This window comes from Temnothorax longispinosus, chromosome 11 (assembly GCF_030848805.1).
Source record: "Temnothorax longispinosus isolate EJ_2023e chromosome 11, Tlon_JGU_v1, whole genome shotgun sequence".
NCBI classification, from domain to species: Eukaryota; Metazoa; Arthropoda; class Insecta; order Hymenoptera; family Formicidae; genus Temnothorax; species Temnothorax longispinosus.
Genome location: NC_092368.1, coordinates 12,235,345 through 12,262,617, shown reverse-complemented (window position 1 = coordinate 12,262,617; position 27,273 = coordinate 12,235,345). Strand labels below are relative to the sequence as shown.

The 27,273-nt window shown below is 33.1% G+C and overlaps 2 protein-coding genes across 6 annotated transcripts in view; one reads left to right on the top strand and one right to left on the bottom strand.

Annotated features, from left to right (window-relative positions):
• Nucleotides 1-27,273, bottom strand: part of Frj (membrane bound O-acyltransferase domain containing farjavit) — a 64,873-nt gene that overhangs the window by 12,373 nt on the left and 25,227 nt on the right. The gene's annotated exons all lie outside the window — the stretch shown is intronic.
• On the top strand, nucleotides 16,480-26,126 carry Sc35 (SR family splicing factor SC35). 5 transcript variants are annotated; one of them, XR_011734408.1, is made up of 6 exons: nucleotides 16,482-16,797; nucleotides 20,484-20,627; nucleotides 20,757-20,954; nucleotides 21,071-21,168; nucleotides 24,056-24,112; nucleotides 24,664-26,126. XR_011734408.1 is itself a non-coding variant. In XM_071793436.1 (4 exons), exons 1-4 carry the CDS (start codon nucleotides 16,616-16,618, stop codon nucleotides 24,701-24,703), a joined length of 564 nt encoding a protein of 187 aa, XP_071649537.1. In that variant the 5' UTR covers nucleotides 16,480-16,615; the 3' UTR covers nucleotides 24,704-26,126. The 5 variants fall into 5 exon arrangements, 2 of the variants coding, with proteins under 2 accessions (XP_071649537.1, XP_071649538.1); XR_011734406.1 differs by lacking the exon at nucleotides 24,056-24,112; XR_011734407.1 differs by lacking the exon at nucleotides 24,664-26,126 and having other exon boundaries at nucleotides 24,056-24,313.

Here is a 27,273-nt window from a genome sequence, read left to right as displayed (position 1 = left end):
TAAACTTTTTACACACATTTTATAACTTATTGTGACATTTTATTGCCTTGTTTATAAATATTATGTGATTTTTTATAAGGTGTATATGTCATATAACATTTATATAATATTATCAGGAGCAGACATATAACTAATCTATTATAATATTACTAGATAATTAATATTACTAGAATATTGTACTTAATGTTCTAAAATTACGCGTAGAATATTATTTAATATTAAATAATATTACGCGCTTATAGGAGTCTCCAAAAAATTGCATATTTTGACACACTTTACGGGGTGGAATACATTTTTTTGTAAATATCATGATAACCATCGTAAAATATGGACTTTTCCTTACAAATTAAAAAAAAATTAGATCTACGATTTTTTTCGCGGAGTTACGGCGTATCAAAGTTACCTATGCATTTTTGTTGAGTTATCGCCAGCGTTAGCTTTACCGGATGAGCAGCACGGGGTGGTTGCTGGTCGGATATTTTGCCCGTCGTGTGTGTGTGTTGGGGGAGGGAAATTTCGGATGATCTTTACAGACGCTCACGCATTGATGCAGATTCTAATTGTCTGCAAGAGATCATCCGAATACAAGGCAGAAATACGCAGTTTTATGTGTGACCATATACCCACATGCCTCCCCCCAACACACACACATACACACACACACACACACACACGATGGATAAAATCCGACCAGCAACCCGCCGTGGTAGTCATCTGGTAAAGCTAATGCTGCCCAATCAGCAAACAAATGTTTTTAAAAATATTTTTAAAAACATTTAAAAAAAAAAATATATATATATATATATATATATATATATATATATATATATATATAATAGGTTGTTTATTTTTTTTTTTAATAAAAAACGTTTATTTTAACGTTAAAAAAAACGTTTCTTTTTCGACAAAGAAACATTTAAGAAACAGTTAAAAAAACGTTCTTTTTCTTGATCTATGGAAAAGAGAAAAATGCTTTTTCAACTGTTTCTTTATACGAGGAAAAAAGGCCGGTACTCGGGAAATATAAGTTTTATAAAAAAATGTTTCAGACAAAAGTTATATTAGGGTTCTTATCAGTTGGCCTTGGGTGGCGTCGCCGCAAAGTCAGGACAGGGTCACTTTGAATTTTTTTAATGGAACTTTCTAGCTATTTTTTATTGCATATTCTTATAGCCCTTCTTCAGACCTTTTTCAAAACACTATAATTTCGCACTTTAACACTAGCTTAAAAAACACTTTAAGCAAGCCGTTATCGAGTTTTTTATGGTAAGATATCTAGCCAACGAAGACAAGATCGGCAAGATCAGAAGATCCAGCCAATAAAGGCAAGATCGGCAAGATTAGAGGATGATCCGACCGATGAAGGCAATAAAGATTGTTGATGCGATCTGGCGACCAAAGACAAGATTGCTGGCGATTCTTCACCAAAGGCAAGATCGTTGAGGCTCCACATATTAAAGGTTTTACAGCAAATGTTTTAACTGCGTACAATTCTCGGTTTGACAATGTGCAATACGTTCGTAAAAATTGGACACAACATTCCTAATCATATTTCGATCAATTAGAGCAGCTTCTTTAAGAATATGATTGCGGAGATCCGACCGGAAATAAGTTGGCAATGCAAGTTCATATTTTTTAATTTACTATAGTTCAAACGATTGCTCCCTAATTGCTCCCTCAGAATCGACGATTGCTCCCCTTTTAAGATTATTATTTTTTGAGATATTTAATAAAAACGAAAAATTTCTAATTTTTATTGAAAAACATATTTATAATAACTCTATGCAACTTTATAGGGCATAGAACGATTGCTCTTTCATTGCTCCTTATTGTTCCATCATAATTTTAATGATTTATTGCATTTTTATTGAAAAAATAACAAATTAATCATTTCACTATCGGCCGCCTATTGTAACTATGGCTCGGCAGCGCATGCGCATGCTACCATAACTATGCGCATGCGCGATGGTATCTGTTAGAGCTTTTACGGATACCATAGCGCATGCGCGTATGGCTTCTGCTTTCTGCTCATGGCTCCTGCAATTTTATGTGCTTCCATCTTAACTATTTCTCGCTTCGCTCTATTGGGATTTTTAATCGCTCCATTTGTATAATTAATTTTGTATGATATTTTAGCAGAGAACTGTTTATTTTCTTGGAAAAATACATTTCTCACAGTCTTCTGCAAGTATATCCAACATAAAACGATTGCTCCTTAATTGCCCATCTGTCAGCATTGTGCATGAGCCCTTATTGACGTTAGGCTTAGTTTCCACGCGTCGCGTCATCTGTCGTTAAAGCCTCTTGCACAATGCCAGGCAACAGGCAATAGGAACAGGGAATAGAAATCAGAAATCATGTATAAATGCAGAATAAACAGTGACACAATCAATAGACACAGAGTTTCAGTCACGTTGGAAATTCTGTGCCTATTGCCTGTTGCCAACCAATCATAGCATTCGAACTTTTTAGGTTGTAATTAACGATTTTTTTAGTTATTTCCTGTTCCTATTGCCTGTTGTCTGGCATTGTGCAAGGGGCTTAACCAATCTAAACATCCCATTGCAAATAATGTAATAAAATAAGATGTTTTGATTGGTCGCGACGGATAACGCGATGCGTGACGCGCTCAGTGGAAACTCGGCCTAAGGCTGACGCGGCTTAAGGCCTAAGGCTGAGTTTCCACTAAGCGCGTCACGCGTCGCGTCGTCCGAGTTGAACCAATCAAAACATCCCATTTCGATCCCGTCACAAGAATGTAATGAAATGGGATGTTTTGATTGGTTAACTTGTGACGACGCGACGCGTGACGCGCTCAGTGGAAACTCGGCCTAAGGCGTCACGCATCGCGTTATCCGTCGCGACCAATCAAAACATCTTATTTTATTACATTATTTGTAATGGGATGTTTAGATTGGTTAAGCCCCTTGCACAATGCCAGACAACAGGCAATAAAACAGGAAAATAACTAAAAAAATCGTTAATTACAACCTAAAAAGTTCGAATGCTATGATTGGTTGGCAACAGGCAATAGGCACAGAATTTCCAACGTGACTGAAACTCTGTGTCTATTGATTGTGTCACTGTTTATTCTGCATTTATACATGATTTCTGATTTCTATTCCCTGTTCCTATTGCCTGTTGCCTGGCATTGTGCAAGAGGCTTTAACGACAGATGACGCGACGCGTGGAAACTAAGCCTAACGTCAATAAGGGCTCATGCACAATGCTGACAGATGGGCAATTAAGGAGCAATCGTTTTATGTTGGATATACTTGCAGAAGACTGTGAGAAATGTATTTTTCCAAGAAAATAAACAGTTCTCTGCTAAAATATCATACAAAATTAATTATACAAATGGAGCGATTAAAAATCCCAATAGAGCGAAGCGAGAAATAGTTAAGATGGAAGCACATAAAATTGCAGGAGCCATGAGCAGAAAGCAGAAGCCATACGCGCATGCGCTATGGTATCCGTAAAAGCTCTAACAGATACCATCGCGCATGCGCATAGTTATGGTAGCATGCGCATGCGCTGCCGAGCCATAGTTACAATAGGCGGCCGATAGTGAAATGATTATTAATTTGTTATTTTTTCAATAAAAATGCAATAAATCATTAAAATTATGATGGAACAATAAGGAGCAATGAAAGAGCAATCGTTCTATGCCCTATAAAGTTGCATAGAGTTATTATAAATATGTTTTTCAATAAAAATTAGAAATTTTTCGTTTTTATTAAATATCTCAAAAAATAATAATCTTAAAAGGGGAGCAATCGTCGATTCTGAGGGAGCAATTAGGGAGCAATCGTTTGAGCTATAGTAAATTAAAAAATATGAACTTGCATTGCCAACTTATTTCCGGTGGAGATCCGCCAGATTATTTGGTTGTATCCTATATAGGTATGTACACCCTGCTCTTATGCTAAGGCCGGTATTCACAGTCGGTTCTTATATTTAAGACCATCTTAAGTGCAATCTTAAGATGTCATTAACCAATCACAGAGCCGTATTAGTATCTTAAGATATTACTTAAGACGGTCTTGAAATAAGATCTGATTATGAATACCGGCCTAAGACTCCATAGACGCGGAAACGTCGTGCGGTAGAGTGCGTTGACCAATCAGAAGGTTGCCGCAAGTCGCCTGCGGCAAAATCAAAATTTGTGATTGGTCAACGCACTCTGCCAGTGGCCCTAAAGTCACTAGATTACAAAATAACGTATTTAGGGAAAAAAAGCTGCCATTTTGACTCCACGCTACGCGGCCGTTTCAATTGTATATAATTGTATGTATAATCCAATTTTTTGTAGGAAAGAAAATAAAATTATAAATTATATAAAAATAATTTTTATTTGTTTTTTTCCATTTGCTATGGCCAATTTCATCGCAAAACTTCTACTGCTATGACCAGCTGCTTTTTTTACATCACTGCTTACTTTTTTTAAAGAAAAATGAATTCTTGTTGTTATTTTTTATAAATTTTTTATAAATTTATAACCAATATTATGACACGGAGGAATAAAGTTTATCGAATATTCTTGTAAAAACATTGTTATAAAATCATTGACTTTTAATACATTAAAAAGTAAGTTAGTCTCATTTTTTCGAAATAATAGTTCGCACTTACATATTAAATTATATATCTCCATGCTTGAAAATATTAAAATATTTTCTCTATATTCTCTTAACTTTGTATAAAAACTTAGATTATTATTGTAGCTAAAATTGTTAGAATCATTCGTAGTCACAAGAACATTAAAACAATTATTGCAATGTGTAAAATTTTTCTTTATTTTTAATAATAATGCACCTATTAAATAATATAATGCAGCTTGAACTGTATTATTTAAATCAGTTTCCTTTTCATTTTCAAGCAATGGTTGATATATATTTACATCCCATAAATTTTCATTGCTCTGCAGACATCTCTCTTCTGCAGAGGAATTTCTAGAATCTAATTGTTTTATTTCATTACAATAAGTAATAAGATCATTAGAGTCAATAACAGAATAATTACTACGATTAATATTTGCTTGATATTGTGATAAACAAACAAGTCTAAATTCTTGTTTAAATTCACGAGCGTCCGGTACAGATTTTCTCCCTCGAATTTGTGAAAATATATTTTCTAAGGCATCTTGAGTGAACCTTCCTAATAATAAATACTTGTAATTGTGTTTCTCTAAATATTCAGCTTGCACATCTAGAGCAATCTGAGTACAAAGTAATAAACCACTTTGAAAAGGTTTCCATCCTCCGTTCGAGACTGTAATTCCTCGAACAATCTCCAGAAAATCTCGCAGAAAATTAATATTATCTTTGTACACATCTACTTTACAATAAGATAGTGCAAGCTTCTGATAGCGACCTGTCATGAGTTTAAACCATTTATACATAATATTCAAAAACCAGGCAGTGGTTTTATGCTCACTAGCTATATTATTATTGGCTATATGAAACAATATAGCGGACGCGACACTTTTATTTAATAAACTCACACTTAAAGATACATTCATCTTCTCAAAATGGGATGGCGTTATAGAGCTTTCTTTAAGATATGGGCACAATTTTAACGTATCCTTTTGGTCTAAATTAAAAACTTCGCGAATAGGTGTCAGAGAAATTTCATTGGATGGTAAGTTATATTTTTTTACCAGAGTTTCGTCTAAATAAAATTTTTTTCTTGATGTTAATGAGCATGAAACATTTTTGTACACGTGCACAGAATCTGGCATAATGAATAATTTATCTTGATTATTGTATGGATGTTCAATATAATTATTAATTCTACAATATTTTCCAACAGTTATGTTCATAATATTCCACCAACTCCTATTCTGTGGTCCCATATCAGAAATAATTACTTTTATTACTAATCCGATATGATGTGCTTTTTGAACAATTGATATAATTTTATTATACATTTCTTCTGAATCGATTGAATTACCTGTCAATTCGTAAGCAACAGATTGTTTCCATTTTGTGGAAATACCACACAACATGAAAACAAGACAATGCGTTGCTAATTTATCAGAACTATCTAATCCCCCTAATAATAATTTCAAAACCTGGTTTTATAGACATTTCGTCAATTAAGGTAGGCGTCTCGCTACGTGCTAGTCATGTGACTGTTTGTAGGTTTTCACGTTCAGAAATATATTTCAGGCAATTTTTGCTAAGGGAAAAATAATTTTATGAATTATGGTGTAAAATTTCATACGTGACAAAGTATGTTACTTTTTCCAAATTATGTGATTTTTCTCATTTGACTCCGTTTTGATCAGCTGATCATGCGAGTCGTCGAGAAAGGTTACAAGTGAGGTTACATCTCCTTTTCGATTGAATTTTGACAATTACTCAGAAAGGGTTTCAAAACGCATGACAGAGGGGTGTCAATCACTATCCAATTCGGCTAAGAAAGACGAGCCCCATAACCTGCAACTACAGTGATTAGCCCACGGTCGTATACACAGGTCGCGAAACTCTCGTGGTGGGGGTATGCCTCTTAATGTAACGACCTGTGCTTCATAGATCGTCCGCTAGCCGCGGAGCGCTGCGATTGTATGGTAAATGTGAAAACAATAGGTATATATATATATAGCTTCAAATTACTTGCTTATAAAGTTTTGTTTCTTACAAAGTTTTAAATGACAAGAAGACGTTTTATTATTTACACAAATTGTATAAATAATGTAAAAATTACGGAAATTATTTGTATAATTTAAATTTTATTTAATAACACCAAGCATTAATAACACTAAAAACATTAATTATTTTTGAAGGATTGAAAGTTTCGTAATGGTTGAAAAAAATGTAATTATACTTAAAACATTATGCATGCAATGTGAAACAATTATGTAGATAATTTCTTAGTATTTTTTGAAGGATTTGAAATAATAATATCTGTATGAAATATTATAAATATATTCATATATGTATATAATAGGTACATTTACATTTATATAGAGATATACACATTATTGTTGCAAGTGAACGTGTTAATAAAAAACTATTGAAAAACTATTGAGAGCAAAGTAACTATTGGATAACTATATTAGATTTGAATAGTACGTATACTATTCAAATTTTGAAAGTCCAATAGTTAATTCGCTGTCAAGTTTTTTTTCATAATATTAATAAAGAATATTAAATATTAAACATTGTTAAGTTTCGACATTTTTCTTTGAATGATACATTTTTTTTTACTTTTTGATTTTCTTGGTAAGTGAATTGGCGCATTCTTAGTCGAATATAATAAAAAATTGCATAAGACAAGATGTCTGAACCGTGATCTTTACAAGGAAATGTGAATTCACAATTATCCAATACTTCATCTACCGTTAAATTAAAGACATTTGAATTAGTCGCGTGTTTAGAGAAACATTCTTCAACATATTTGATTAAATTAAAAAAATGTAAATTTGCATGAATTAAGCCTCCTCTTGTTTTCATGTTAACCAATTGCGAAACTGATGTATTAATGTCGGACCTTGTTAAAGCTTCTTGACAAAATTTACAAGTTCTGTAAATTTCTTTCTTTAATATTTGCTTACATAGATAGCCTGTAAAAGCAGTATATAATCATGTAATTTACAAATATTTATTTAAAATTCGAAGCTATGATTTCTACTAAAAGTAAACTTACATTTCAATGGTTGATAAAAGAAAAATTTTTCATATAAAAAAATATATAAATATATATGTATAATTGTAAATAAAATATGTCTATACATGTTTTCCTTCTCTTATATAATTTCTATTCGCAAATACAGGCAAAATAATAAAAAGATGAATCTAAAAATAATTAAAAAGATCATTTTCGCATTGTATTAAAAAAAAAAAGAGAAGTTTGAGGAAACGAGAAAAATTTGCCTATATATAATCATATATAAATGTAACTGTTGTTATATACATATGGGAAAATTTTCCTTATTTCCTCAAACTTAACTATTTATAAAAAATAAAATGCGAAAATAATCTTTTTAATTATTTTAGATTCTTTTTTTCATTTTTCCTGTATATACGAACAGAGATTGTACAAGAGAAAGAAAACATGTATGGGCCTATTTTATTTATAATTATATATATATATTTATGTATGTTTTTGTATAAAAAATTTTTTTACCGAGAAGTTGTATGTAATGCTACATCTCAATATACAAATGAACGTATAGGTGGAATAACATTACACTTAACTTGTTATTGTACCCATACTTTCAAATACATATTAGAGGTCGTTCAAAAAGTACGTAACGCCTTGAATACTTGAATACAATATTATTAATATTATGAAAAAAAACTTGACAGCGAATTAATTATTGGACTTTCAAAATTTGAATAGTATACGTACTATTCAAATCTAATATAGTTATCCAATAGTTACTTCGCTCTCAATAGTTTTTCAATAGTTTTTTATTAACACGTTCACTTGCAACAATAATGTGTATATCTCTATATAAATGTAAATGTACCTATTATATACATATATGAATATATTTATAATATTTCATACAGATATTATTATTTCAAATCCTTCAAAAAATACTAAGAAATTATCTACATAATTGTTTCACATTGCATGCATAATGTTTTAAGTATAATTACATTTTTTTTCAACCATTACGAAACTTTCAATCCTTCAAGAATAATTAATGCTTTTAGTGTTATTAATGCTTGGTGTTATTAAATAAAATTTAAATTATACAAATAATTTCCGTAATTTTTACATTATTTATATAATTTTTGTAAATAATAAAACGTCTTCTTGTCATTTAAAACTTTGTAAGAAACAAAACTTTATAAGCAAGTAATTTTAAGCTATATATACATATATACCTATTGTTTTCACATTTACCATACGATCGCAGCGCTCCGCGGCTAGCGGACGATCTGTGAAGCACAGGTCGTTACATTAAGAGGCATACCCCCACCACGGGAGTTTCGCGACCTGTGTATACGACCGTGGATTAGCCAGCGGCGTTGCCAAGTCTTCCCAACCTCACCTCGACCAAAAAATGTCTGCTCGATTACCGCATTTTCACTAAAATAAACTAAAAAATTAGCAGCGAAATCTTCGGTAACCTATATATTTTATGGTTGCATCGGATTCTTCGAAATCTAATGTACAAAAAGCAATGTTTTTTTCTCACTTCATCTAATCGAAAAATACGAAAATATGTGATTGAAACCGTGATAGAGCCTTCTTTTCTGTATGAAGTAATGCAAAATTTGTGATTTTCGAGATCGATTTTCTAGAGTAAATAGTCGATAAGGAGCCACAGAAAAAATCGACTGCAAAGCTGATCATATAATTTGATATAAAATCCGAAATCGAAAACTTTATCTAATACATGCCCTGACGAGACGACTACCTTAAGAGAACAGCATGTTTCTCTTCAGGCTTGAACGATTTTATCTGAAATTAAATTACAAAATCATAAGCAAATAATAGATAAAAATATTTGTTAAATATAAATATGAGTACAAATATTTGCAAAAAAGAAAAAAATATTAAAAACAAAAAACCAATAACCTAGACTATTGTACTTTACAATAGTACTTTACGTTACTAGAGCTATTGTAGGTACGGACTTAGACTTTAGGTTTGTTCGCGTCGCATACTCCAATATACACCAGAGAGCACTTGGATCACGAGTATAAGGTTGCGATTGGAGCAGATAAGTTTTTGGAGTGCGTTGGAATGAGTAGGAGCATACCAGGGGCATGCGACGCGAACAAACCTTTTTACATCTTAATTGAGATAGGACTATTCTTCTGGATCTACAAATTTAATCCAATCAGCCCAAAGCGCTTACTAAGCGCTGACTTCTGCTGAACGCAGTCAATACTTTTGCGCATGGGCACAATTTCTTGATATCCCACAAAATGCATAAAATAATAATTTTTATTTTTTCCTTAATAAATACTGTAGATAATTAGTTTTTAAAGGTGGAGCAAATTGGAACAAGAATGGAGCAAATTGTCTGTGCCTTGAGAACGTACAATTCTAATGATTGATATCCTGCAAAATGTATAAAACGATAATTTTTATTTATTTTTTAATAAATACTGCAGATAACTAGTTTTTAAAGGTGGAGCAAATTGAAACAAGAATGGAGCAAATTGTCTATGCCTTGAGAATATACATACAAATTCTAATGATTGATATCCCGCAAAATGCATAAAGTAAATTAAAGAAAAATAAAAATTTTAAAAATGGCGCTCTCGATTTCTGTTGCGCAGTCGCTAAATACTTTTGCGCATGCGCACAATTTCTTGATATCCCGCAATACGCATAATGGAATTATTTATGTTTTTCTTAATAAATACTGTAGATAATTAGTTTTTAAAGGTGGAGCAAATTGAAACAAGAATGGAGCAATTTGTCTGTGCCTTGAGAATGTACAAATTCTAATGGATTTGATAATTTTGATATCTCGCAAACTGTATAAAGCAAATTAAAGAAAAATGAATAATTTAAAAAATGGCGCGCTCGATTTCTGTTGCGCAAGCGCTAAATACTTTAAACTGCATAAAGCAATTATTTACGTTTTTCTTAATGAATACTGTAGATAATTAGTTTGTAAAGGTGGAGCAAATTCAAACGAAAAGGGAGCAATTTTTTTGTACCTTGCGAATCTACAAATGGGGTTCTTCACTAACTTTTGCTCCCGCACAGGGGAGTCACTGTGGCTGGTAGTTTTCGGCATAAATGATCCCAATACTACCAAAAAATACTACCAATACTACCAACATTTATATTGGTGCTGCACTCTATGCTAGCTTTCACAAGAACCCCATTCTAATGATTTTTGCTTATATTAATGTTTACATTGTTAACTTTATCATTTATTTATAAATAAAGTAAAATGGAGCAAATTATAAAAAATGCATATTATGAAGGAGCAAATTAAGCAGATTTTGTTCATTTATCGTAAGTTTCACCTCTATGAAGTTGGCCGGACAACTTCAACGTATCGAACTTTTATTAATTGGAATCGATTGGTGGTCGTTTAGTCCGATCGTTTGGTGGTTAGTCGTTTTCCTGTAAAATAAAAATGAAATTTCCGGTGTGAAGTTAGCCGGACAATTTTTATTTTTCAACCAATTTAACTTTTTTATAGCTCATTCGACGCGGAATCGTTTGGTGGTCACGAATATCACCGGTAAAACGTTTGGTGGTCAACCGTTTTCCCAGAAAATAGAAAAAACCGTATGCGCATAATGCCGGACATATCACCTCTGTGCCATTAGTCGGAAAAATTGTATTTATCACCCAAATTGACTTTGATAGGGCTCAATCGACGCGGAATCGTTTGGTGGTCACGAATATTGTCATTAAAACGTTTGGTGGTCAATCGTTTTCCTAAGAAATAGAAAAAACCGTACTCTCACGCCATTGGTCGCATGACTCCGTGACGTTAGCTCGGTAATTTGATGGATAAACATTATTTATCAATCAAATTGACTTTCATACAACTCGTTCGACGCGGAATCGTTTGGTGGTCACGAATATTGTCATTAAAACGTTTGGTGGTCAATCGTTTTCCTAAGAAATAGAAAAAACCGTACTCTCTCATACGATCAATGGCGTGAGCATACGGTTTTTCCTTTTTTCTGGGAAAACGGTTGACCACCAAACGTTTTACTGATTATATTCGTGACCACCAAACGATTCCGCGTCGATTGAGCCGTATGGAAGTCAATTTGATTGATAAATAATGTTAATTCATCAAATTACCGAGCTAACGTCACGGAGTCATGCGACCAATGGCGTGAGAGTACGGTTTTTTCTATTTCTTAGGAAAACGGTTGACCACCAAACGTTTTAAGGAGGTTGAAGCAGTTTGGTCAACTCTAGATTTTAGTTTGTAAAAAATATATATGATAGTATAGGATCTACCGCATGTGTGAGAATTATTTCAGATTTATTGACCATCCAGAAGCTGAGATATTAATTTCCAAAAATGCGTCGTTTTACATGGGGTTAGATGGAGAAAGCGTTGACGGCGATGATTGATCCCAATTTTCTTTAATATCTAGTCTATATAAACGCTCAAAAAACGTGCCTACGCGTACAGTAAATTAATGCGAACATTTAGAACGCAAGAAAACACGTATTCACCATCTAATAACAAATATATTACAAGTTAAAGCGATCGAAATTAGACTGAAATAGCAGTTGATAGTTCGCGAGTAGGTAGATGTGGCAACGCAGCGTCGCCCGCGTTTTGGCTGTACCCGAATCCTGTCGGTATGTGCACATTTTTGTGGTTCTCTTCCGTGCTATGTCCACGATTTTTTGATTCTCTTTGGAAATAAAACCAAAAAATCATGAATCTAACGGAAGAAAACCAAAAAATTGTGAACATAACATAAAAGAGAACCCTAAAATCGTTGACATTACTACAAAATAGTAGACACAGCACGGAAGAGAACCAAAAACGTGCACATACCGACAGGATTTGGGTATAGCCAAAACGCGGGCACCTAACCTCTTATCCAGAATGACAGAAAATTCACCGGCATGTTTACGTTTAGCAACTGCCGTTACGTGGCTCAACACAGAGGCGAGTACTGCTACCAACCCCATAAAAGTGAAACGTTGCCAAGTTTCAATCGTATTTAATATAATCGACGGAAAGTTATTAAAAAATCGATAGCTTATATAATTGTCAAGGGAGCTACCAGTAAGAATCATTATTTCATTCTATCAACGGCAAAACATATATTCATGCCATTTTTATATTGAAATAATTAGCAATACTACAAGTTTTCAAGTTGGCATTGGCAAAAAAGTGTTTCGTTTTTAGCTAATTAAAATATAAAGATGCATAATATGATACTTTTACTATACGTTTTATGCAATAGCAGCGTATAGAGAATAAAATGATACCTAATACAGATTTTTTAATGACCTAATAAAAAACTTTTTTCTAAACCGTCAATTGACTCAACTGGATCGCTTCAACCTCCTTAATGACAATATTCGTGACCACCAAACGATTCCGCGTCGATTGAGCCCTATCAAAGTCAATTTGGGTGCCAAATACAATTTTTCTGACTAATAGCACAGAGTCATACGACCAATGGCGTGAGCATACGGTTTTTCCTTTTTTCTGGGAAAACGGTTGACCACCAAACGTTTTACCGGTGATATTCGTGACCACCAAACGATTCCGCGTCGAATGAGCTATAAAAAAGTTAAATTGGTTGAAAAATAAAAATTGTCCGGCTAACTTCACACCGGAACTCCGGTAACTTAGCCGGTCAACTTCGACTTTATTAATTTTCATATTTTTTTATCGTTTGTTGGTCGTTTGTTGGTGATTGTTGGCCTAATTACAACGTTTGTTGGTTCTTAATTTTTTTTTAAATTTAAAAAGAAGAATTAGCATTAAGTTAGCCGGAAAAATTTTATTTTTAATTTCAAAAAAGCCTAATCGATGCGTAATCGTTTGCTGATGATTGTTGGTCTAATTTTAGCGTTTGTTGGTTTATTATTAGTCTTAAAAACGAAAAAAAAACGAGAAATTATCTCACATATTAAAGTAATCGAAGATTGGTTTATTTGCCTACGACTTAAGCTTTATTTCTATCAATTTAAGGCTAACATCTATAAAACTGCCATATGAATACGGGCCTTAACATCGGCAGAAAATCGCGAAAAGATCAAGAAACATGGTGGTTCGTGGGAAGCACACATACACACACAACGGGGGGGTGCGAGGGGGGGGGCCGAAGGAACAGAAAAGCCTTTCTGTTCACGTGCGCTCACGCATGTAAGTCCCCTTGCACCCCTCCATGCATGTGCTTTATAATTTCGTTTTACAACTTAGCATGTACTTTATGTTGTAAAGCGAGCATGTACTTTATGTTGTCCACGCAGCCTACCGGCGAGGTGGGTGCGGGGGAGGGGGAGGCCGAAGGCCCCCCCTCGCACCTCCCCGTTGTGTGTGTGTGTGTGTGTGTGTGCTTCCCACGAACCACCATGTTTCTTGATCTTTTCGCGATTTTCTGCCGATGTTAAGGCCCGTATTTATATGGCAGTTTTATAGATGTTAGCCTTAAATTGATAGAAATAAAGCTTAAGTCGTAGGCAAATAAACCAATCTTCGATTACTTTAATATGTGAGATAATTTCTCGTTTTTTTTTCGTTTTTAAGACTAATAATAAACCAACAAACGCTAAAATTAGACCAACAATCATCAGCAAACAATTACGCATCGATTAGGCTTTTTTGAAATTAAAAATAAAATTTTTCCGGCTAACTTAATGCTAATTCTTCTTTTTAAATTTAAAAAAAAATTAAGAACCAACAAACGTTGTAATTAGGCCAACAATCACCAACAAACGACCAACAAACGATAAAAAAATATGAAAATTAATAAAGTCGAAGTTGACCGGCTAAGTTACCAGAGCTGTGCTTAGGCTGCGTTCGGAAACTCTACCCTGAAGGTAGACTCGGGTGAGTAGTGGTGGGGGCAGGGTGCACCCCGGGTGTAAGTAGTTTCCGAACGGCAAATAAGTAATAAAACATGGCGGATGAAAGGCAATCCCGAAAAAATATTGTATCCTGCGCCATGACTACTGGACAAGAAATAATCAGGATAGCTTTAGATAGTTTATATCCAGATAGTAGTAATGACACAGTATAATATCTACTTATGCGCGCTGTGGGTTAACAGTTCGACCAATTCAGCAAATCGCAACGCAAATCCGCGGGTAAAACATTTTTTATATAAAAACGCATATTTAAATATATATAATTATACAATATTATATAAAATATATTATATAAAATATGTCCATACTATGTTTTTTGTTTTTTATTTTTTATAATAAAAAATAAAGTTTGAAAAATTGTGAAAAATTTGCTTATATATAATATAATCATATATAGTAATATTTTATCACACAATTATTACATTTGTATATGATTATATATATCTTTACTATTATATAAAGGGGAAAAATTTGTAGCATTGTTCGGGGTAATCTTAGAAACTATTGAATCAATTTCAAAAATTTTTACACTGGTGGATAGCTTATGTTTTCCTAGTGATTATATATAGGTAAATAAATAAACAATGCAAAAACAATTTTAAAAAATGCAAAAATTATTTTTTTAATTATTTTCAAAGTTTCTTTTTTTTTATTTTTCTTGTAAATACGAACAAAGATTATACAAGATAAAAAAATATACATGGACATATATGGACATATTTTATATAATATTTTATATAATAATATTATATAATTATATATATTTATATAAATATGTTTTTATATAAAAATTTTTTTACCGGGAATAGATAATAGAGCTACAAAGTCAAGTATTTAACGCATAGTACGTGATATTCGCCAACCTCGCTTTGAAGAGAAAGATCAAAAGATACATATATATGTATAATACCTGGTGTATTGTATACGAAGTATTGGACACAAAGATGTATGTACTAGAACTGACTGGAAATGTTCGGAATGGATTCTGATCAAAATTCAATTATTCCCTAGATTTCTATTGTTTTTTAGGGGAAACGGAATAATTTCAATCGGAATCCATTCGGGACAGTTCTATAGAAAAAGAAACTCCATTGCTACAGTTTAAAAAATGCAGCCAAATGTAATAAGTTACCCGCATTCACCCTGAAATTTCAGGGTGGAAAATTTTCCTCCTGAGGTGCACCCGGGTGAAGTTTCCGAACGACTTCATCTCTGTCACACAGGTATGTATGTATGTACAACCCTGACGTTTCCGAACAGCGTGAGCCTCGGCGAGTGCAATCGGGTGAAGTTTCCGAACGCAGCCTTAGAGTTATAGAATAGAGGTACAGGAAAGGGGTCGTTGACGGGCAATGTATGTATGTATGTATAATATGTACATTGTACATACATACATGAAACTTGATTTTCAGATGAAATTATTTCTCAAACGTTGAAAACATGCATTCACTCCATTCGCGTTGCTTGCACTTTTTGCACTCAGCATCTTCGCTTTCTCTCTTTCCAACGGCCGAATATATATTTATTTCATTTCAAGTGCAAAAATGTTTGGGGATTTAAGCAACGCGAACAAACCTATTATAGACGTGTTTCCCAAATAAAAAAGAAAAAAGAATGTTTTTAAAATTATGTCTGCTAACTATACGCTCAATTAACTTTTATTAATTATAAATAAACTATTATTTCCTAAACTATGAGAATATATTCCTAAATTTGCCTAAACGATTCCCAAATAATTGCAATAATAAAAAATAAAAAATATCAAATTTGTCTGCTATATGGAGGTCTTTATATCTCAGTGCCCTATGGTCTATCTATTGTATAATATATCTATGGTTCGGTCACATGATCGATGACGTACTTACGCATGCGCATTAGTGTGCGGCCTATTTATTTTACGATTTCCCAACACTGTATAGTAGAGTTTTCTGGTCACGCAGCGCCCAGCGGATGTTTCGCCGTCGTCACTCGAATTGTCCGCCATTTTCCCTTTGTCGTTCGTGTGTGGATTTCGCTCACAGATTGGAGTGATCATCTTGTTATAATCTGTCAACGAGAATCCCGCGTGTTTTACTACAGTCGAGGACGTGACGTTCGAAAAGGAAAGATGAGTTACGGTAGGCCGCCGCCCCGCATCGATGGGATGGTTTCCCTGAAAGTCGACAATCTCACGTATAGGACGACGCCGGAAGATCTGAGGCGCGTGTTCGAGCGATGCGGCGAGGTCGGCGACATTTACATCCCCAGGGATCGCTTCACGCGCGAGAGCCGTGGCTTCGCGTTCGTCAGGTGAGTGCCGTTACAACAGCCAACGGCGTCAGCCCCGCCGCGAGCGTTGTGTTCGAGCACGTTTAATTAACCGCTCTTATAGGCGATACCTCGGATTCATCGACGCCAACGATCACGCTGACGTCACGATGCGAGTGCGCTAGCGCTAATTCACAATTCAGTATTTTTGCGTCTGAAAACGATACTCCGTCGCGACACATTTTCAAATGAAGCATGAAATAACGGTAGATCTTTGGTATAGTGGCGACTTTTTCGAAACTTGCATATTTTATACGTCGCCAAGCGTCGTGAAAATGACTGACTCGACACGAAAGAATTCATCACTCTGAGCTTATTTTTATACAATCGGACCTAGAAATAAACTTGGCGCTTTATTGCTCATAACATATAAATTTTTTCCCCTCTTTCGAAATATGTATAAAGTTTTAGGTATTCTTTATTCTTAAATATAAATTCCATATATTTGGACTTTGCATCGTAATATCTGTGTTCATAGGGCATGTAAGGGAAAAATAAAAACACTTTTATTATATAAATCGACCCCAAGCTATCGATCAAGCCTACTTAGAACTTGATCCGTTCACTCGTTATTGAGATCTCAACATCTCGAGTACTCGCAACTCGTCGCGTCGCATAAATGAGTCACGGTCGGTCTCGCTTCGCGCGTACTTAGCGCGAGACACTACCGTGTTTCTTGATTTCTGCCTAAACATTAATGAAGCATGTAACGGAGAATCATTACTTTACAAAACACTATGATATTTAATCTGTAATACTTTGTTAAGTTTTGACAGAAACAAAGTATCACTGTTTTATAAATTTTTAATTGATATACTAAACAAAAGTCAAGCGTATTTGCAAAGTGATGTGGAAAGCTCGTAGGTCAATAAACAAGCGATAATGATATTATTAAGTAAAACATGATTTATTTTCTAATAAAAAAAATTAATGGAATTCTTTAAATTTATATATAATACTTTTACAGTAAAAATTTTTTTAAGTATAATGAAACAAGATGAGTTTGTTTTAAAGTGCAGTTATACAAGAGATATAAAAAAATTTTTTTTGAGCAGATTTTATTTCTTTAAATAGTTTAGATACATTTCTAGAGATAAGAGGTATCTGTGTATCGATATTTATATGTATGTATATGTACATATATATATATATATATATATATATATATATGTATATATATATATACAATTTTCTCGAGCATATCTATATGTTTTAGAAAATGCCTCATAAAATGTGACTTTTAATAAAATTAGAATGTGATTGCACTCATCATACTAATAATTTACTGAAATAAATTTCTCTGATGATAAATTTGGAGTTGATACATATACAATACATTTGTATCACAAACATATTCGAATAAGGAACCTTTGAAACTCTGCAATAAATTTAACATTTTGTTCCAACTCGATAACGAGATAAAAACCCTTTATTTATGAAATAACTTTATTATGTTGTGTCGTCATATTTAAAGATTTAATAACTTAAAAGAATACAATAAACTCTTAGAAATATCTGTGTCAAATGTAACTCGAAATTCGAGTTGCTGGAATGAAATGTATCACAATATCGAACGTAGCTCAATTTCCGAGAGCAAAGGGTTAACATAAAGCTTCCATTGATAATAATTTTAGTTTGTTCTTTTTTATGTCTGGTAAGTGTTATAACTTTGAAAAATAAAAGAATTCTTGATACAGAATTAGCGATCCTAAATCTTATTTGTACGTACAACAATAGATAAAACTGTCTATCTTGCATACGATATAAGTGAGTCATGCAACTGCATCGAGAAAATATATAAGAAATAAGTTGCTGAAAATATATAGAAGCGTAAATTGAGCATATATATATATATATATATATATATATATATATATATATATATATATGTATATATATGGGGCATTCCACGCCAATTCGCAAGGGGTCAAACTTCGACCTTTTTATTTTTGATGGCCGCTCGTTTTTTGACAGGTCTTTACGAGTATTAGACCCCTGTTAAATCGTTTCTATAATAAATGTAGCGTTTCCGAAATAGAGCCTGCGCAAAATGAGGACTGCAAAATTTTCAATGAATTTTTTCGCCTATTAGACAACGTCTAAGAAAAAAATTCATTGAACATAAAATACGCTATTTAGATCATAGTTTAAAAAAAAATTATCCAAAATTTTTATATTAATGATTTTAAACTAATAAAGTAAAAAAACACACAAAAATTTGAATATCTCAAAAACCCCATTTTCTATTTTTTTGAAATTTATAGGGAATATTCTAGGGAGTATTAGAAGAATTTTAAGACTAGTTGGAAGTTGCGCAGAATTTTTGGGAATTTTTTATAAATTTTTTTGTGAGGCAGTAGTAATATTTGACTCACAAAAGTGTAGTTAAAAACGCGTTTCAGACAATTCTGAATCGATTTAGATATACTTTTTTACTAAAGCATGATGAAGATCTCGGCATAGCACACGACAATTGCGATGAATAGTGTGGGAAAGGCGAAAAAAATAGATTTATGAGGAAGTTTAATTCAATAGGTACATTTGTTTAAGAACATATTATTTATAATTTTATTATTTCGTGCTCAGTATAATCATTCGAAAATGAGTAATCTTTAACAATTAATTTATAATTTTTGGTATGACTTGGTATGACGCGGTGGACACGTTGAGTCTGAGGTATTCTTTTTGTTTGATCGTACCGACCTGTCAAAAATTCGGCGGCAATTTCATAATTTTTTTTGTCCCAATACTTGAAATCGCCGCCGAATTTTTGACAGGTCGGTACAATCAAACGAAAAGAATACCTCAGACTCAACGTGTCCACTGCGTCATACCAAGTCATACCAAAAATTATAAATTAATTGTTAAAGATTACTCATTTTCGAATGATTATACTAAGCACAAAATAATAAAATTATAAATAATATGTTCTTAAACAAATGTACTTATTGAATTAAATTCCTCATAAATCTATTTTTTTCGCCTTTCCCACACTATTCATCGCAATTGTCGTGTGCTATGCCAATATCTTCATCATGCTTTAATAAAAAAGTATATCTAAATCGATTCAGAATTGTCTGAAACGCGTTTTTAACTACACTTTTGTGAGTCAAATATTACTACTGCCTCACAAAAAAATTTATAAAAAATTTCCAAAAATTCTGCGCAACTTCCAACTAGTCTTAAAAGTCTTCTAATACTCCCTAGAATATTCCCTATAAATTTCAAAAAAATAGAAAATGGGGTTTTTGAGATATTCAAATTTTTGTGTTTTTTTACTTTATTAGTTTAAAATCATTATTATAAAAATTTGGGATAATTTTTTTTTTAAACTATGATCTAAATAGCGTATTTTATGTTCAATGAATTTTTTTCTTAGATGTTGTCTAATAGGCGAAAAAATTCATTGAAAATTTTGCAGTCCTCATTTTGCGCAGGCTCTATTTCGGAAACGCTACATTTATTATAGAAACGATTTAACAGGGGTCTAATACTTGTAAAGACCTGTTAAAAAACGAGCGGCCATCAAAAATAAAAAGGTCAAAGTTTGACCCCTTGCGAATTGGCGTGGAATGCCCCATATATATATATATATATATATATATATATATATATATATATATATATATATGAATATTGTATATGTATATGTGTATATTTCTTGGCAGATTTTATGATAAGCGCGACGCGGAAGACGCATTAGATGCCATGGATGGACGATTGTTGGATGGCAGGGAACTCCGAGTTCAAATGGCACGATACGGACGGCCAACGTCTCCGCATCGCAGCCGTGGAAGTCGTCGTCGTGGAAGGTGAGTTTTCATTGCTTTCATTTTAGGATCGTTAAATTAGTAAGACGAGAGAGGCAGATGGAACAAATGGATTATCAATTTTCGCTCAGATATTTCGTTTATTTGAAGATTATACGAACGTGTTCGCAGATCACGAAGTAGAAGTAGAGACCGCAGACGTTCGCGATCTCGCTCTCGTAGCAGGTCGCGTAGCCGCGACAGAGATCGCAGGCGCTCCTACAGCCGCAGCCGTAGTCGCTCTCGTTCGGACAGCAAGAGCTCGCGCGGCAAATCACGCTCGCGCAGCAAGTCTCAGGACAGGCAGAAAGATAGTCGTTCCAAATCCAGGTGAGAATTATCTAAAGTAATTTCAGACTATAAAACGATCGAGTTTTCCCGATCGAGTAACAAACCGTCGAATCGTTTTTCTCTCATGAGTGATCAATTGTCACGTATGTTTCCAGGGACTAAGCTGATTGAAGAGTGTGCGAGAGAATAAGAATGAGTGCGCGCGTATCCAACGAGTGCCGAATAATCTATGTTGAGATTAAAAGAAAAAAAGGTATTCCATTACCCTCTATAGCAACACTCGCACGCTTCTTCACGTTCTTCTATCATTTAAATACATACATGTTAAACAGATATATATATGTATGTGTGTATATATATATATATATATATATATATATATATATATATATATATATATATATATTTGAATCGATACTACGTATTTCGTCAATTTGGATACGTGATTATATAGTTTCTCTATAACATAAATATTCCCTTATTTTTCTTATGTGCTTCTCTTTATTCGCGCTGTATACATAGTTTCATTATAACGACAACTATCATTACTCCTGTTTCACGATCAAACTGATTAATAAAAATTCAATAGATTTTGCTCCGCGTGACGATCTAGCTTTGGATTGTTCTTCATATTTCAATAAGAAATTGTAGTTGGTAAATTTTATGATATAAGACTTTATGTATTACATTTCATAAATCTATAAACCTACATGTATCATTCGTTATATTTTTCATCGGCGGAGATTAATATTACAAACTGGAAGCAAAAAGATCCTTATGACATTTTATTCTTCTACTTTCTATAAATCGCATCTATTCTTTACCAGTATATTATAGTGTTATACTGGAAAACTTAGTACACACTTTGAAATAATATTGATAAACATTGTTTGTGAATAAAATTTACTCGAAAATTCTTGGAAACATATTATAAACGATGAGCATGATTTGTAACTGAATCTTATCAAGTGAGACTCAAAATTTGGGGAATGAATGTAAAAGAGTTGCATTATGTAGATACAAACTTTGCAATTAATATCTGATAAAATTAATAATATTTTGCTCTTACTAATCTAATGTCAATAAGGTTGTCATTTTTGTTGACATTAATTTGACAAGCAATTAATATTCGACGAAAATTAATATTTTTATTAATCTAATGTCGTCTGTCATTTTACTCCATGTAGGCAAACAATTGATTTAAAATACGATGCAAAAAATGTTTATATGATAATTTTTTCTATAGCTCTTATAAAAAAGATAAAATATATTAATGCGATATGTTTACAATAATGAATAACGATAGTTTTTTATATGAAATAAAATAAAAGTATAATTTTTTAAAAGCTTAAAACGCAATAATTTTTTCAAGAATTGAAAAGTATTTCGATAACTGTCCTAATATTCCATAATTTACAAATAATGTTTGTCAACAATGTCTTTAAGTGTGCGTACTAGGCTCAAAAGAGAAATCTTTTAATAACTGAGAATGGATTCGAAGTTTTTAGGTTTGTTTTCACGCACGACAATACAGTTCTAGAAGTAAGTTTTGCGTTGATAGGCAATCGTTCATGTAAGTTTGCACATCGTAGATTCATTTATAATAAAGCGCAGTGAATTGCTGAGAAGACAAAACTGCCTACGTATCCCTTGTTTTTCCTTTGTGGATCTTAATGTGGTTGATTCTAGGTTATTTATCAAAATAATTTTTTAATTAAAATATAACTGTTAGGAACGAAGTGTATCGTAAAGTAGCTTTTAATACAAATCTTTTCCGGGTACTATTAAAAAAGCTGCCGGTGCTTATTAGCTTTACTAACAAGCAGGATAATCACATAAACTCGTATTAGTCTTGCGCAATACGATTAGTTACGAAATATTTTCAGGTAAAACGAAAAGTAATACAACTTATTTGTACTAGACATAATTCATTGAGTGACATAAGAAAAAAAAATGTTCTTTTTTCTTTTAATACGTACAATTTAATGTGTACATCCACCGTGTGTAAACAAGAAATTAATTTAAGATGTTTAACATTTTTTTCTACAAATACACATTTCTTCCTGAATGCATAGTACACATATACATTTATACATATGGGCTACATATGTATGTATATAATAACATTATTTATATTAGATACATAATGTACAGGATATCCATACATACATATATATATATATAAAATATATGCATTTCTAATATAAAATAATTATCCATACGTATAAACATACATACACACATGCGCGCACACACGTACGCACACATACAAATAGTTTAGAGTGACTGTCCATTGATTTTCTCAAAAGCGATTTCAAAGATAAGATAGACAAAGATAATATGGTAGAAATCTGAATAGCTTAATGTTTAATAGTACTTTCTATAAATTTTTTTTTTAATGTAACCGTGCATCAGAAAATATATATAGCAGTATATATATAGCAGTAAAAACTATCAACCCTACTGGTTATCATAATCGTCTTGACAATACGACAATTGGTCAATTGGACTATTGGTTTTGGTCATATTAATCATCAAAACATTTCGACCATGGATTTTGGTTCTTCTAAATTTATGTAGTTTTGATACTTACAGCTGGCTGTAAGGTAAAATATTTTTTGCAATACATTAAATTATTTAAATAGGGTGCTTATAATATAAGCATCAAAACTGCATCAATTTAGAAAGACCAAAATCCATAGTTGAAACATTTTGACGATTAATCTGACCAAAACCAATTGTCCAATTGACCAATTGTCGTATTGTCATGACTATTATAACGATAGCCAATAGGGTAGATTAATTAAATTAATTATTTACTGGCGAAGTAAATGTTTTTTATTCGCTTCCATATATACTCCATATATATTTCATGCATATATATATATACATATATATATATCCCCTAAATAAAATCCCCTAATATATATATATATATATATATATATATATATATATGTATATATATATATTAGGGGATTTTATTTAACCCCTTTCTCTTCTCCTACTTTAGATCGCCCAACATACACACGCGCGCATACATACACATACACACGAAAATATATTAGTATACATTATTAAAGTGAGAATATAAATCTATTGGCCGGCTCTTGGAATTGTTGCATCTTTTGGAAAACTAGGAGGCACGAAGCTTGGAAGCTTGTAAATCCTTGGATTCAGAGGTGGTTTGTTGCGAGGTATTGAATTAAGCTCTCGCGCAGAACTTAATCACGTATATTTTATATAATTGTTACAATCAAAGTGCCCATTTTATATCGTATAATTATGCAATTCATAAATAGTACACATGCTGTACACATCTTTTAATGTTTGTATTGAAATGTTTTAAAATGTAAATACCCAAGTTTTTTTATATCTAAATGTTCTTTACATATATTTGAACGCCATTGCATAGAGTAAAAATCTGATGTAAAAATCACATGCACATGTGTACATACACTAAATTTATGTTCTATACATTAGTCTTTTGTGTGATTCTCTTGTCGAGACTATGTTCTATGTTAGAAATTGATATGCAAAGTCGATCTAATCGCTTTTATAACAGTGCAATTAAATTTGAAGATATATTATCAAATCATTTTGATTGTAACAATTTCCCTCTCGTTTCTATTCGGTCTATTCGCACTTGTACCCCTACAGCCTCTTCCCCAAAAAATAGAGAAAACTCACACACGGATACGACATCCATATTCTCTGATAACTAAGTTGTGATTTTATGGTGCCACAGGCGGTGGAAAGGAGTGGCGTGGCGCGGGTGTAGCCGATGATGGGGTAGCTGAGAGTAAGCAGTAAGCCGAGTAGCAGGGGGCTGTAAGCAGTTTGCAGTAGCGAGAGAGAGCGGTGTTGGTGGTGCGGTGCGATGCGGTGCGATGCGGTCCGTTCCGGTGCGATGGTCTGGTGATCCGGTGGTTCGTTCAAGGCGGGTTTGCAAAAGATCAGGGCGAGAGAGCGAGAGGGAGAGAGAGAGAGAGAGAGAGAGAGAGTGATATCGAGCGAGAAAGAGGTAGAAAGAGAGGATAGATCATCTGCCAGTTCATCTGCAAGTTAAGAGCCATCGCGGGTCCACTGCCGACTTCGGGCGTCGTCATGAGCGCGGTGTCGGGTTCTAGGCATCGCGTGACAGATCATCACCAGACCTCGCGAACAGAGAGGCGACTGATTCATAGAACGTCATGTTCATCGATCGATCATCGATAAACGGAGTCACGTGTTCACGGTAAACTATGGTAGATACCGCGCACATTGCGTGCGGGGTATGGCAGCTCTAAAACGAATAGAATTAGGGAAAAGTATTTTATTTGAATGGAGATTATTATTAAATATGCACGCGAAGCGTTACATTAAGATGTTTGAAAACTGTCAGATATCCTTGACAGATCTTGATAGACTTTAGCGTCGATTTTTCATTAACGAAATTGTTGCGAGAAAAGTCTTATCACTTCTAATTCTTTTAAAGTAAATTGTGATTTGGAATTAAAAACATAGCTTTGTTGTCAATTTAACTGCTCGAAATTTAGTTCGTGAAAAGTCTTCTACTTTCAGTTACTTGCAACTGGAAAATTATTGAGAAAAATGTCGACATTTTTGCTAATGTAAGAGAAAATGGAATCTAAATTCATTCAAGAAATCTGTTATTAAGAGAGGACATTCGATAGTTTTGAGATATCCTATGTTGCGATAAAACTTTTTACAAAGAATATATACTTAATTTTTTATTATGATTATTCCTATATTAAACACAACAGCATCAGCAATTAAACTTGATAAATTACTATTATATAAATGATGGCCGGTAAGAGATTACGCGAAAGTCCTACAAGAATTTTAGCTGATCTTTAGTTTGATCCAACTTCCTCATCACAGAGCTGCCCCCTGACCATGCTTATCGCGTATTATTCGTAATCCATCTTTTTCTGTTTCGTTTCCATAGCACATTCATCGAAAAAGGCTGTTAAGAAGAATGCTTCATTTATTCTGATCACTTAAAATGATTTCTATTCAGTGCTATTAAAATGTATTTCTCATATATCAAAAATTGGTCTTGAAGAATACACAACACGCTCACACGCTCACACACACACACACACACACGCGCACGCGCGCGCGCGCGCACACACACACACACACACACACACACACACGCGCGCGCGCGCGCGCGCGCGCACACACACACACACACACACACACACATTTATACATACAGGGTATCCTATTTTAATATCTCATCAACAAATATCTCGAAAAATATGGAAGATAAGGAAAAACGTTTCAGATAAAAGTTGTAGGATAAGGGAGGCGGATGATGAAAATGAAAAAGGTCACTCAAGGTCAAGTCCATATTTTCATCATTTGGCTCCCTTATTCTACAACTTTTGTCTGAAATATTTTTCGTATCTTCCATATTTTTTTGAGATATTTGTCTGGGACAATTAAAATGAGATACCCTGTATATTTTTTAAAGATTTTTTTCACACCCATATTATAAATTGATATAAAAAAAGAATATAAAATACAACGAATTTTCTTCCACGTGATATACATAGAGATAAATTATTTCACATCACTAGTGTTTCAAAAGTATAGAGGGTTAAAATGTGATAAAAAGCTACATTTTTATTGTTTTAATAAAATGTGTATTTTGATCGTATCGTATGTTCTAATTTTATTTTGACATATTGTTTAATATATTATTTTTTTAATATTTCAATTATATTGTTTATTTTATTTAATACTAGTAACTTTCATTCGAAGCAAATATTTTAATCGGCAATGAATAAGAAATTGCAAACGATCACATACAGGAATGAATATATAAATTATCCTATATATATACTTACATCTATAAAAGTCTTGCTTTACATTTTTAAATCTTTTAATCGTTAAATCGTCATATGCATTTTATGTAATGAATAATACGATATAATATCAGAAACGTCCAAAATACACAGATAAAAGTAATTTCAAAGCATTTAATTTAGAAGCCAAATTGAAATAGAGAGTCCACACTAGCGAGACATCAGCTCATTTCTCAGTCTCGGACAATCGACATACATCGGCTGACTGAGAAAAGTTTAATACCCGGCCGGCGGCGCCACATATCAGCTAAAAATAATTTAAAAGAGACGGGGGTTTTTGAAAATTTTCTCCCTCCTCCCCGCCCCTGATATATTTGTTTTATGTCTTTTTTTCAGGTGTAAATGCCTACCTATAGGTAGGTTAATGGTTACAGGTTAATGTAAGTATTTGTCTATACAGGCTGTGCCAGACTTATCGTATCACCCCTTAATGGCAGATTCCTGAGATTATTTGGAGACAAAAATCATAATGCCAAAATTTC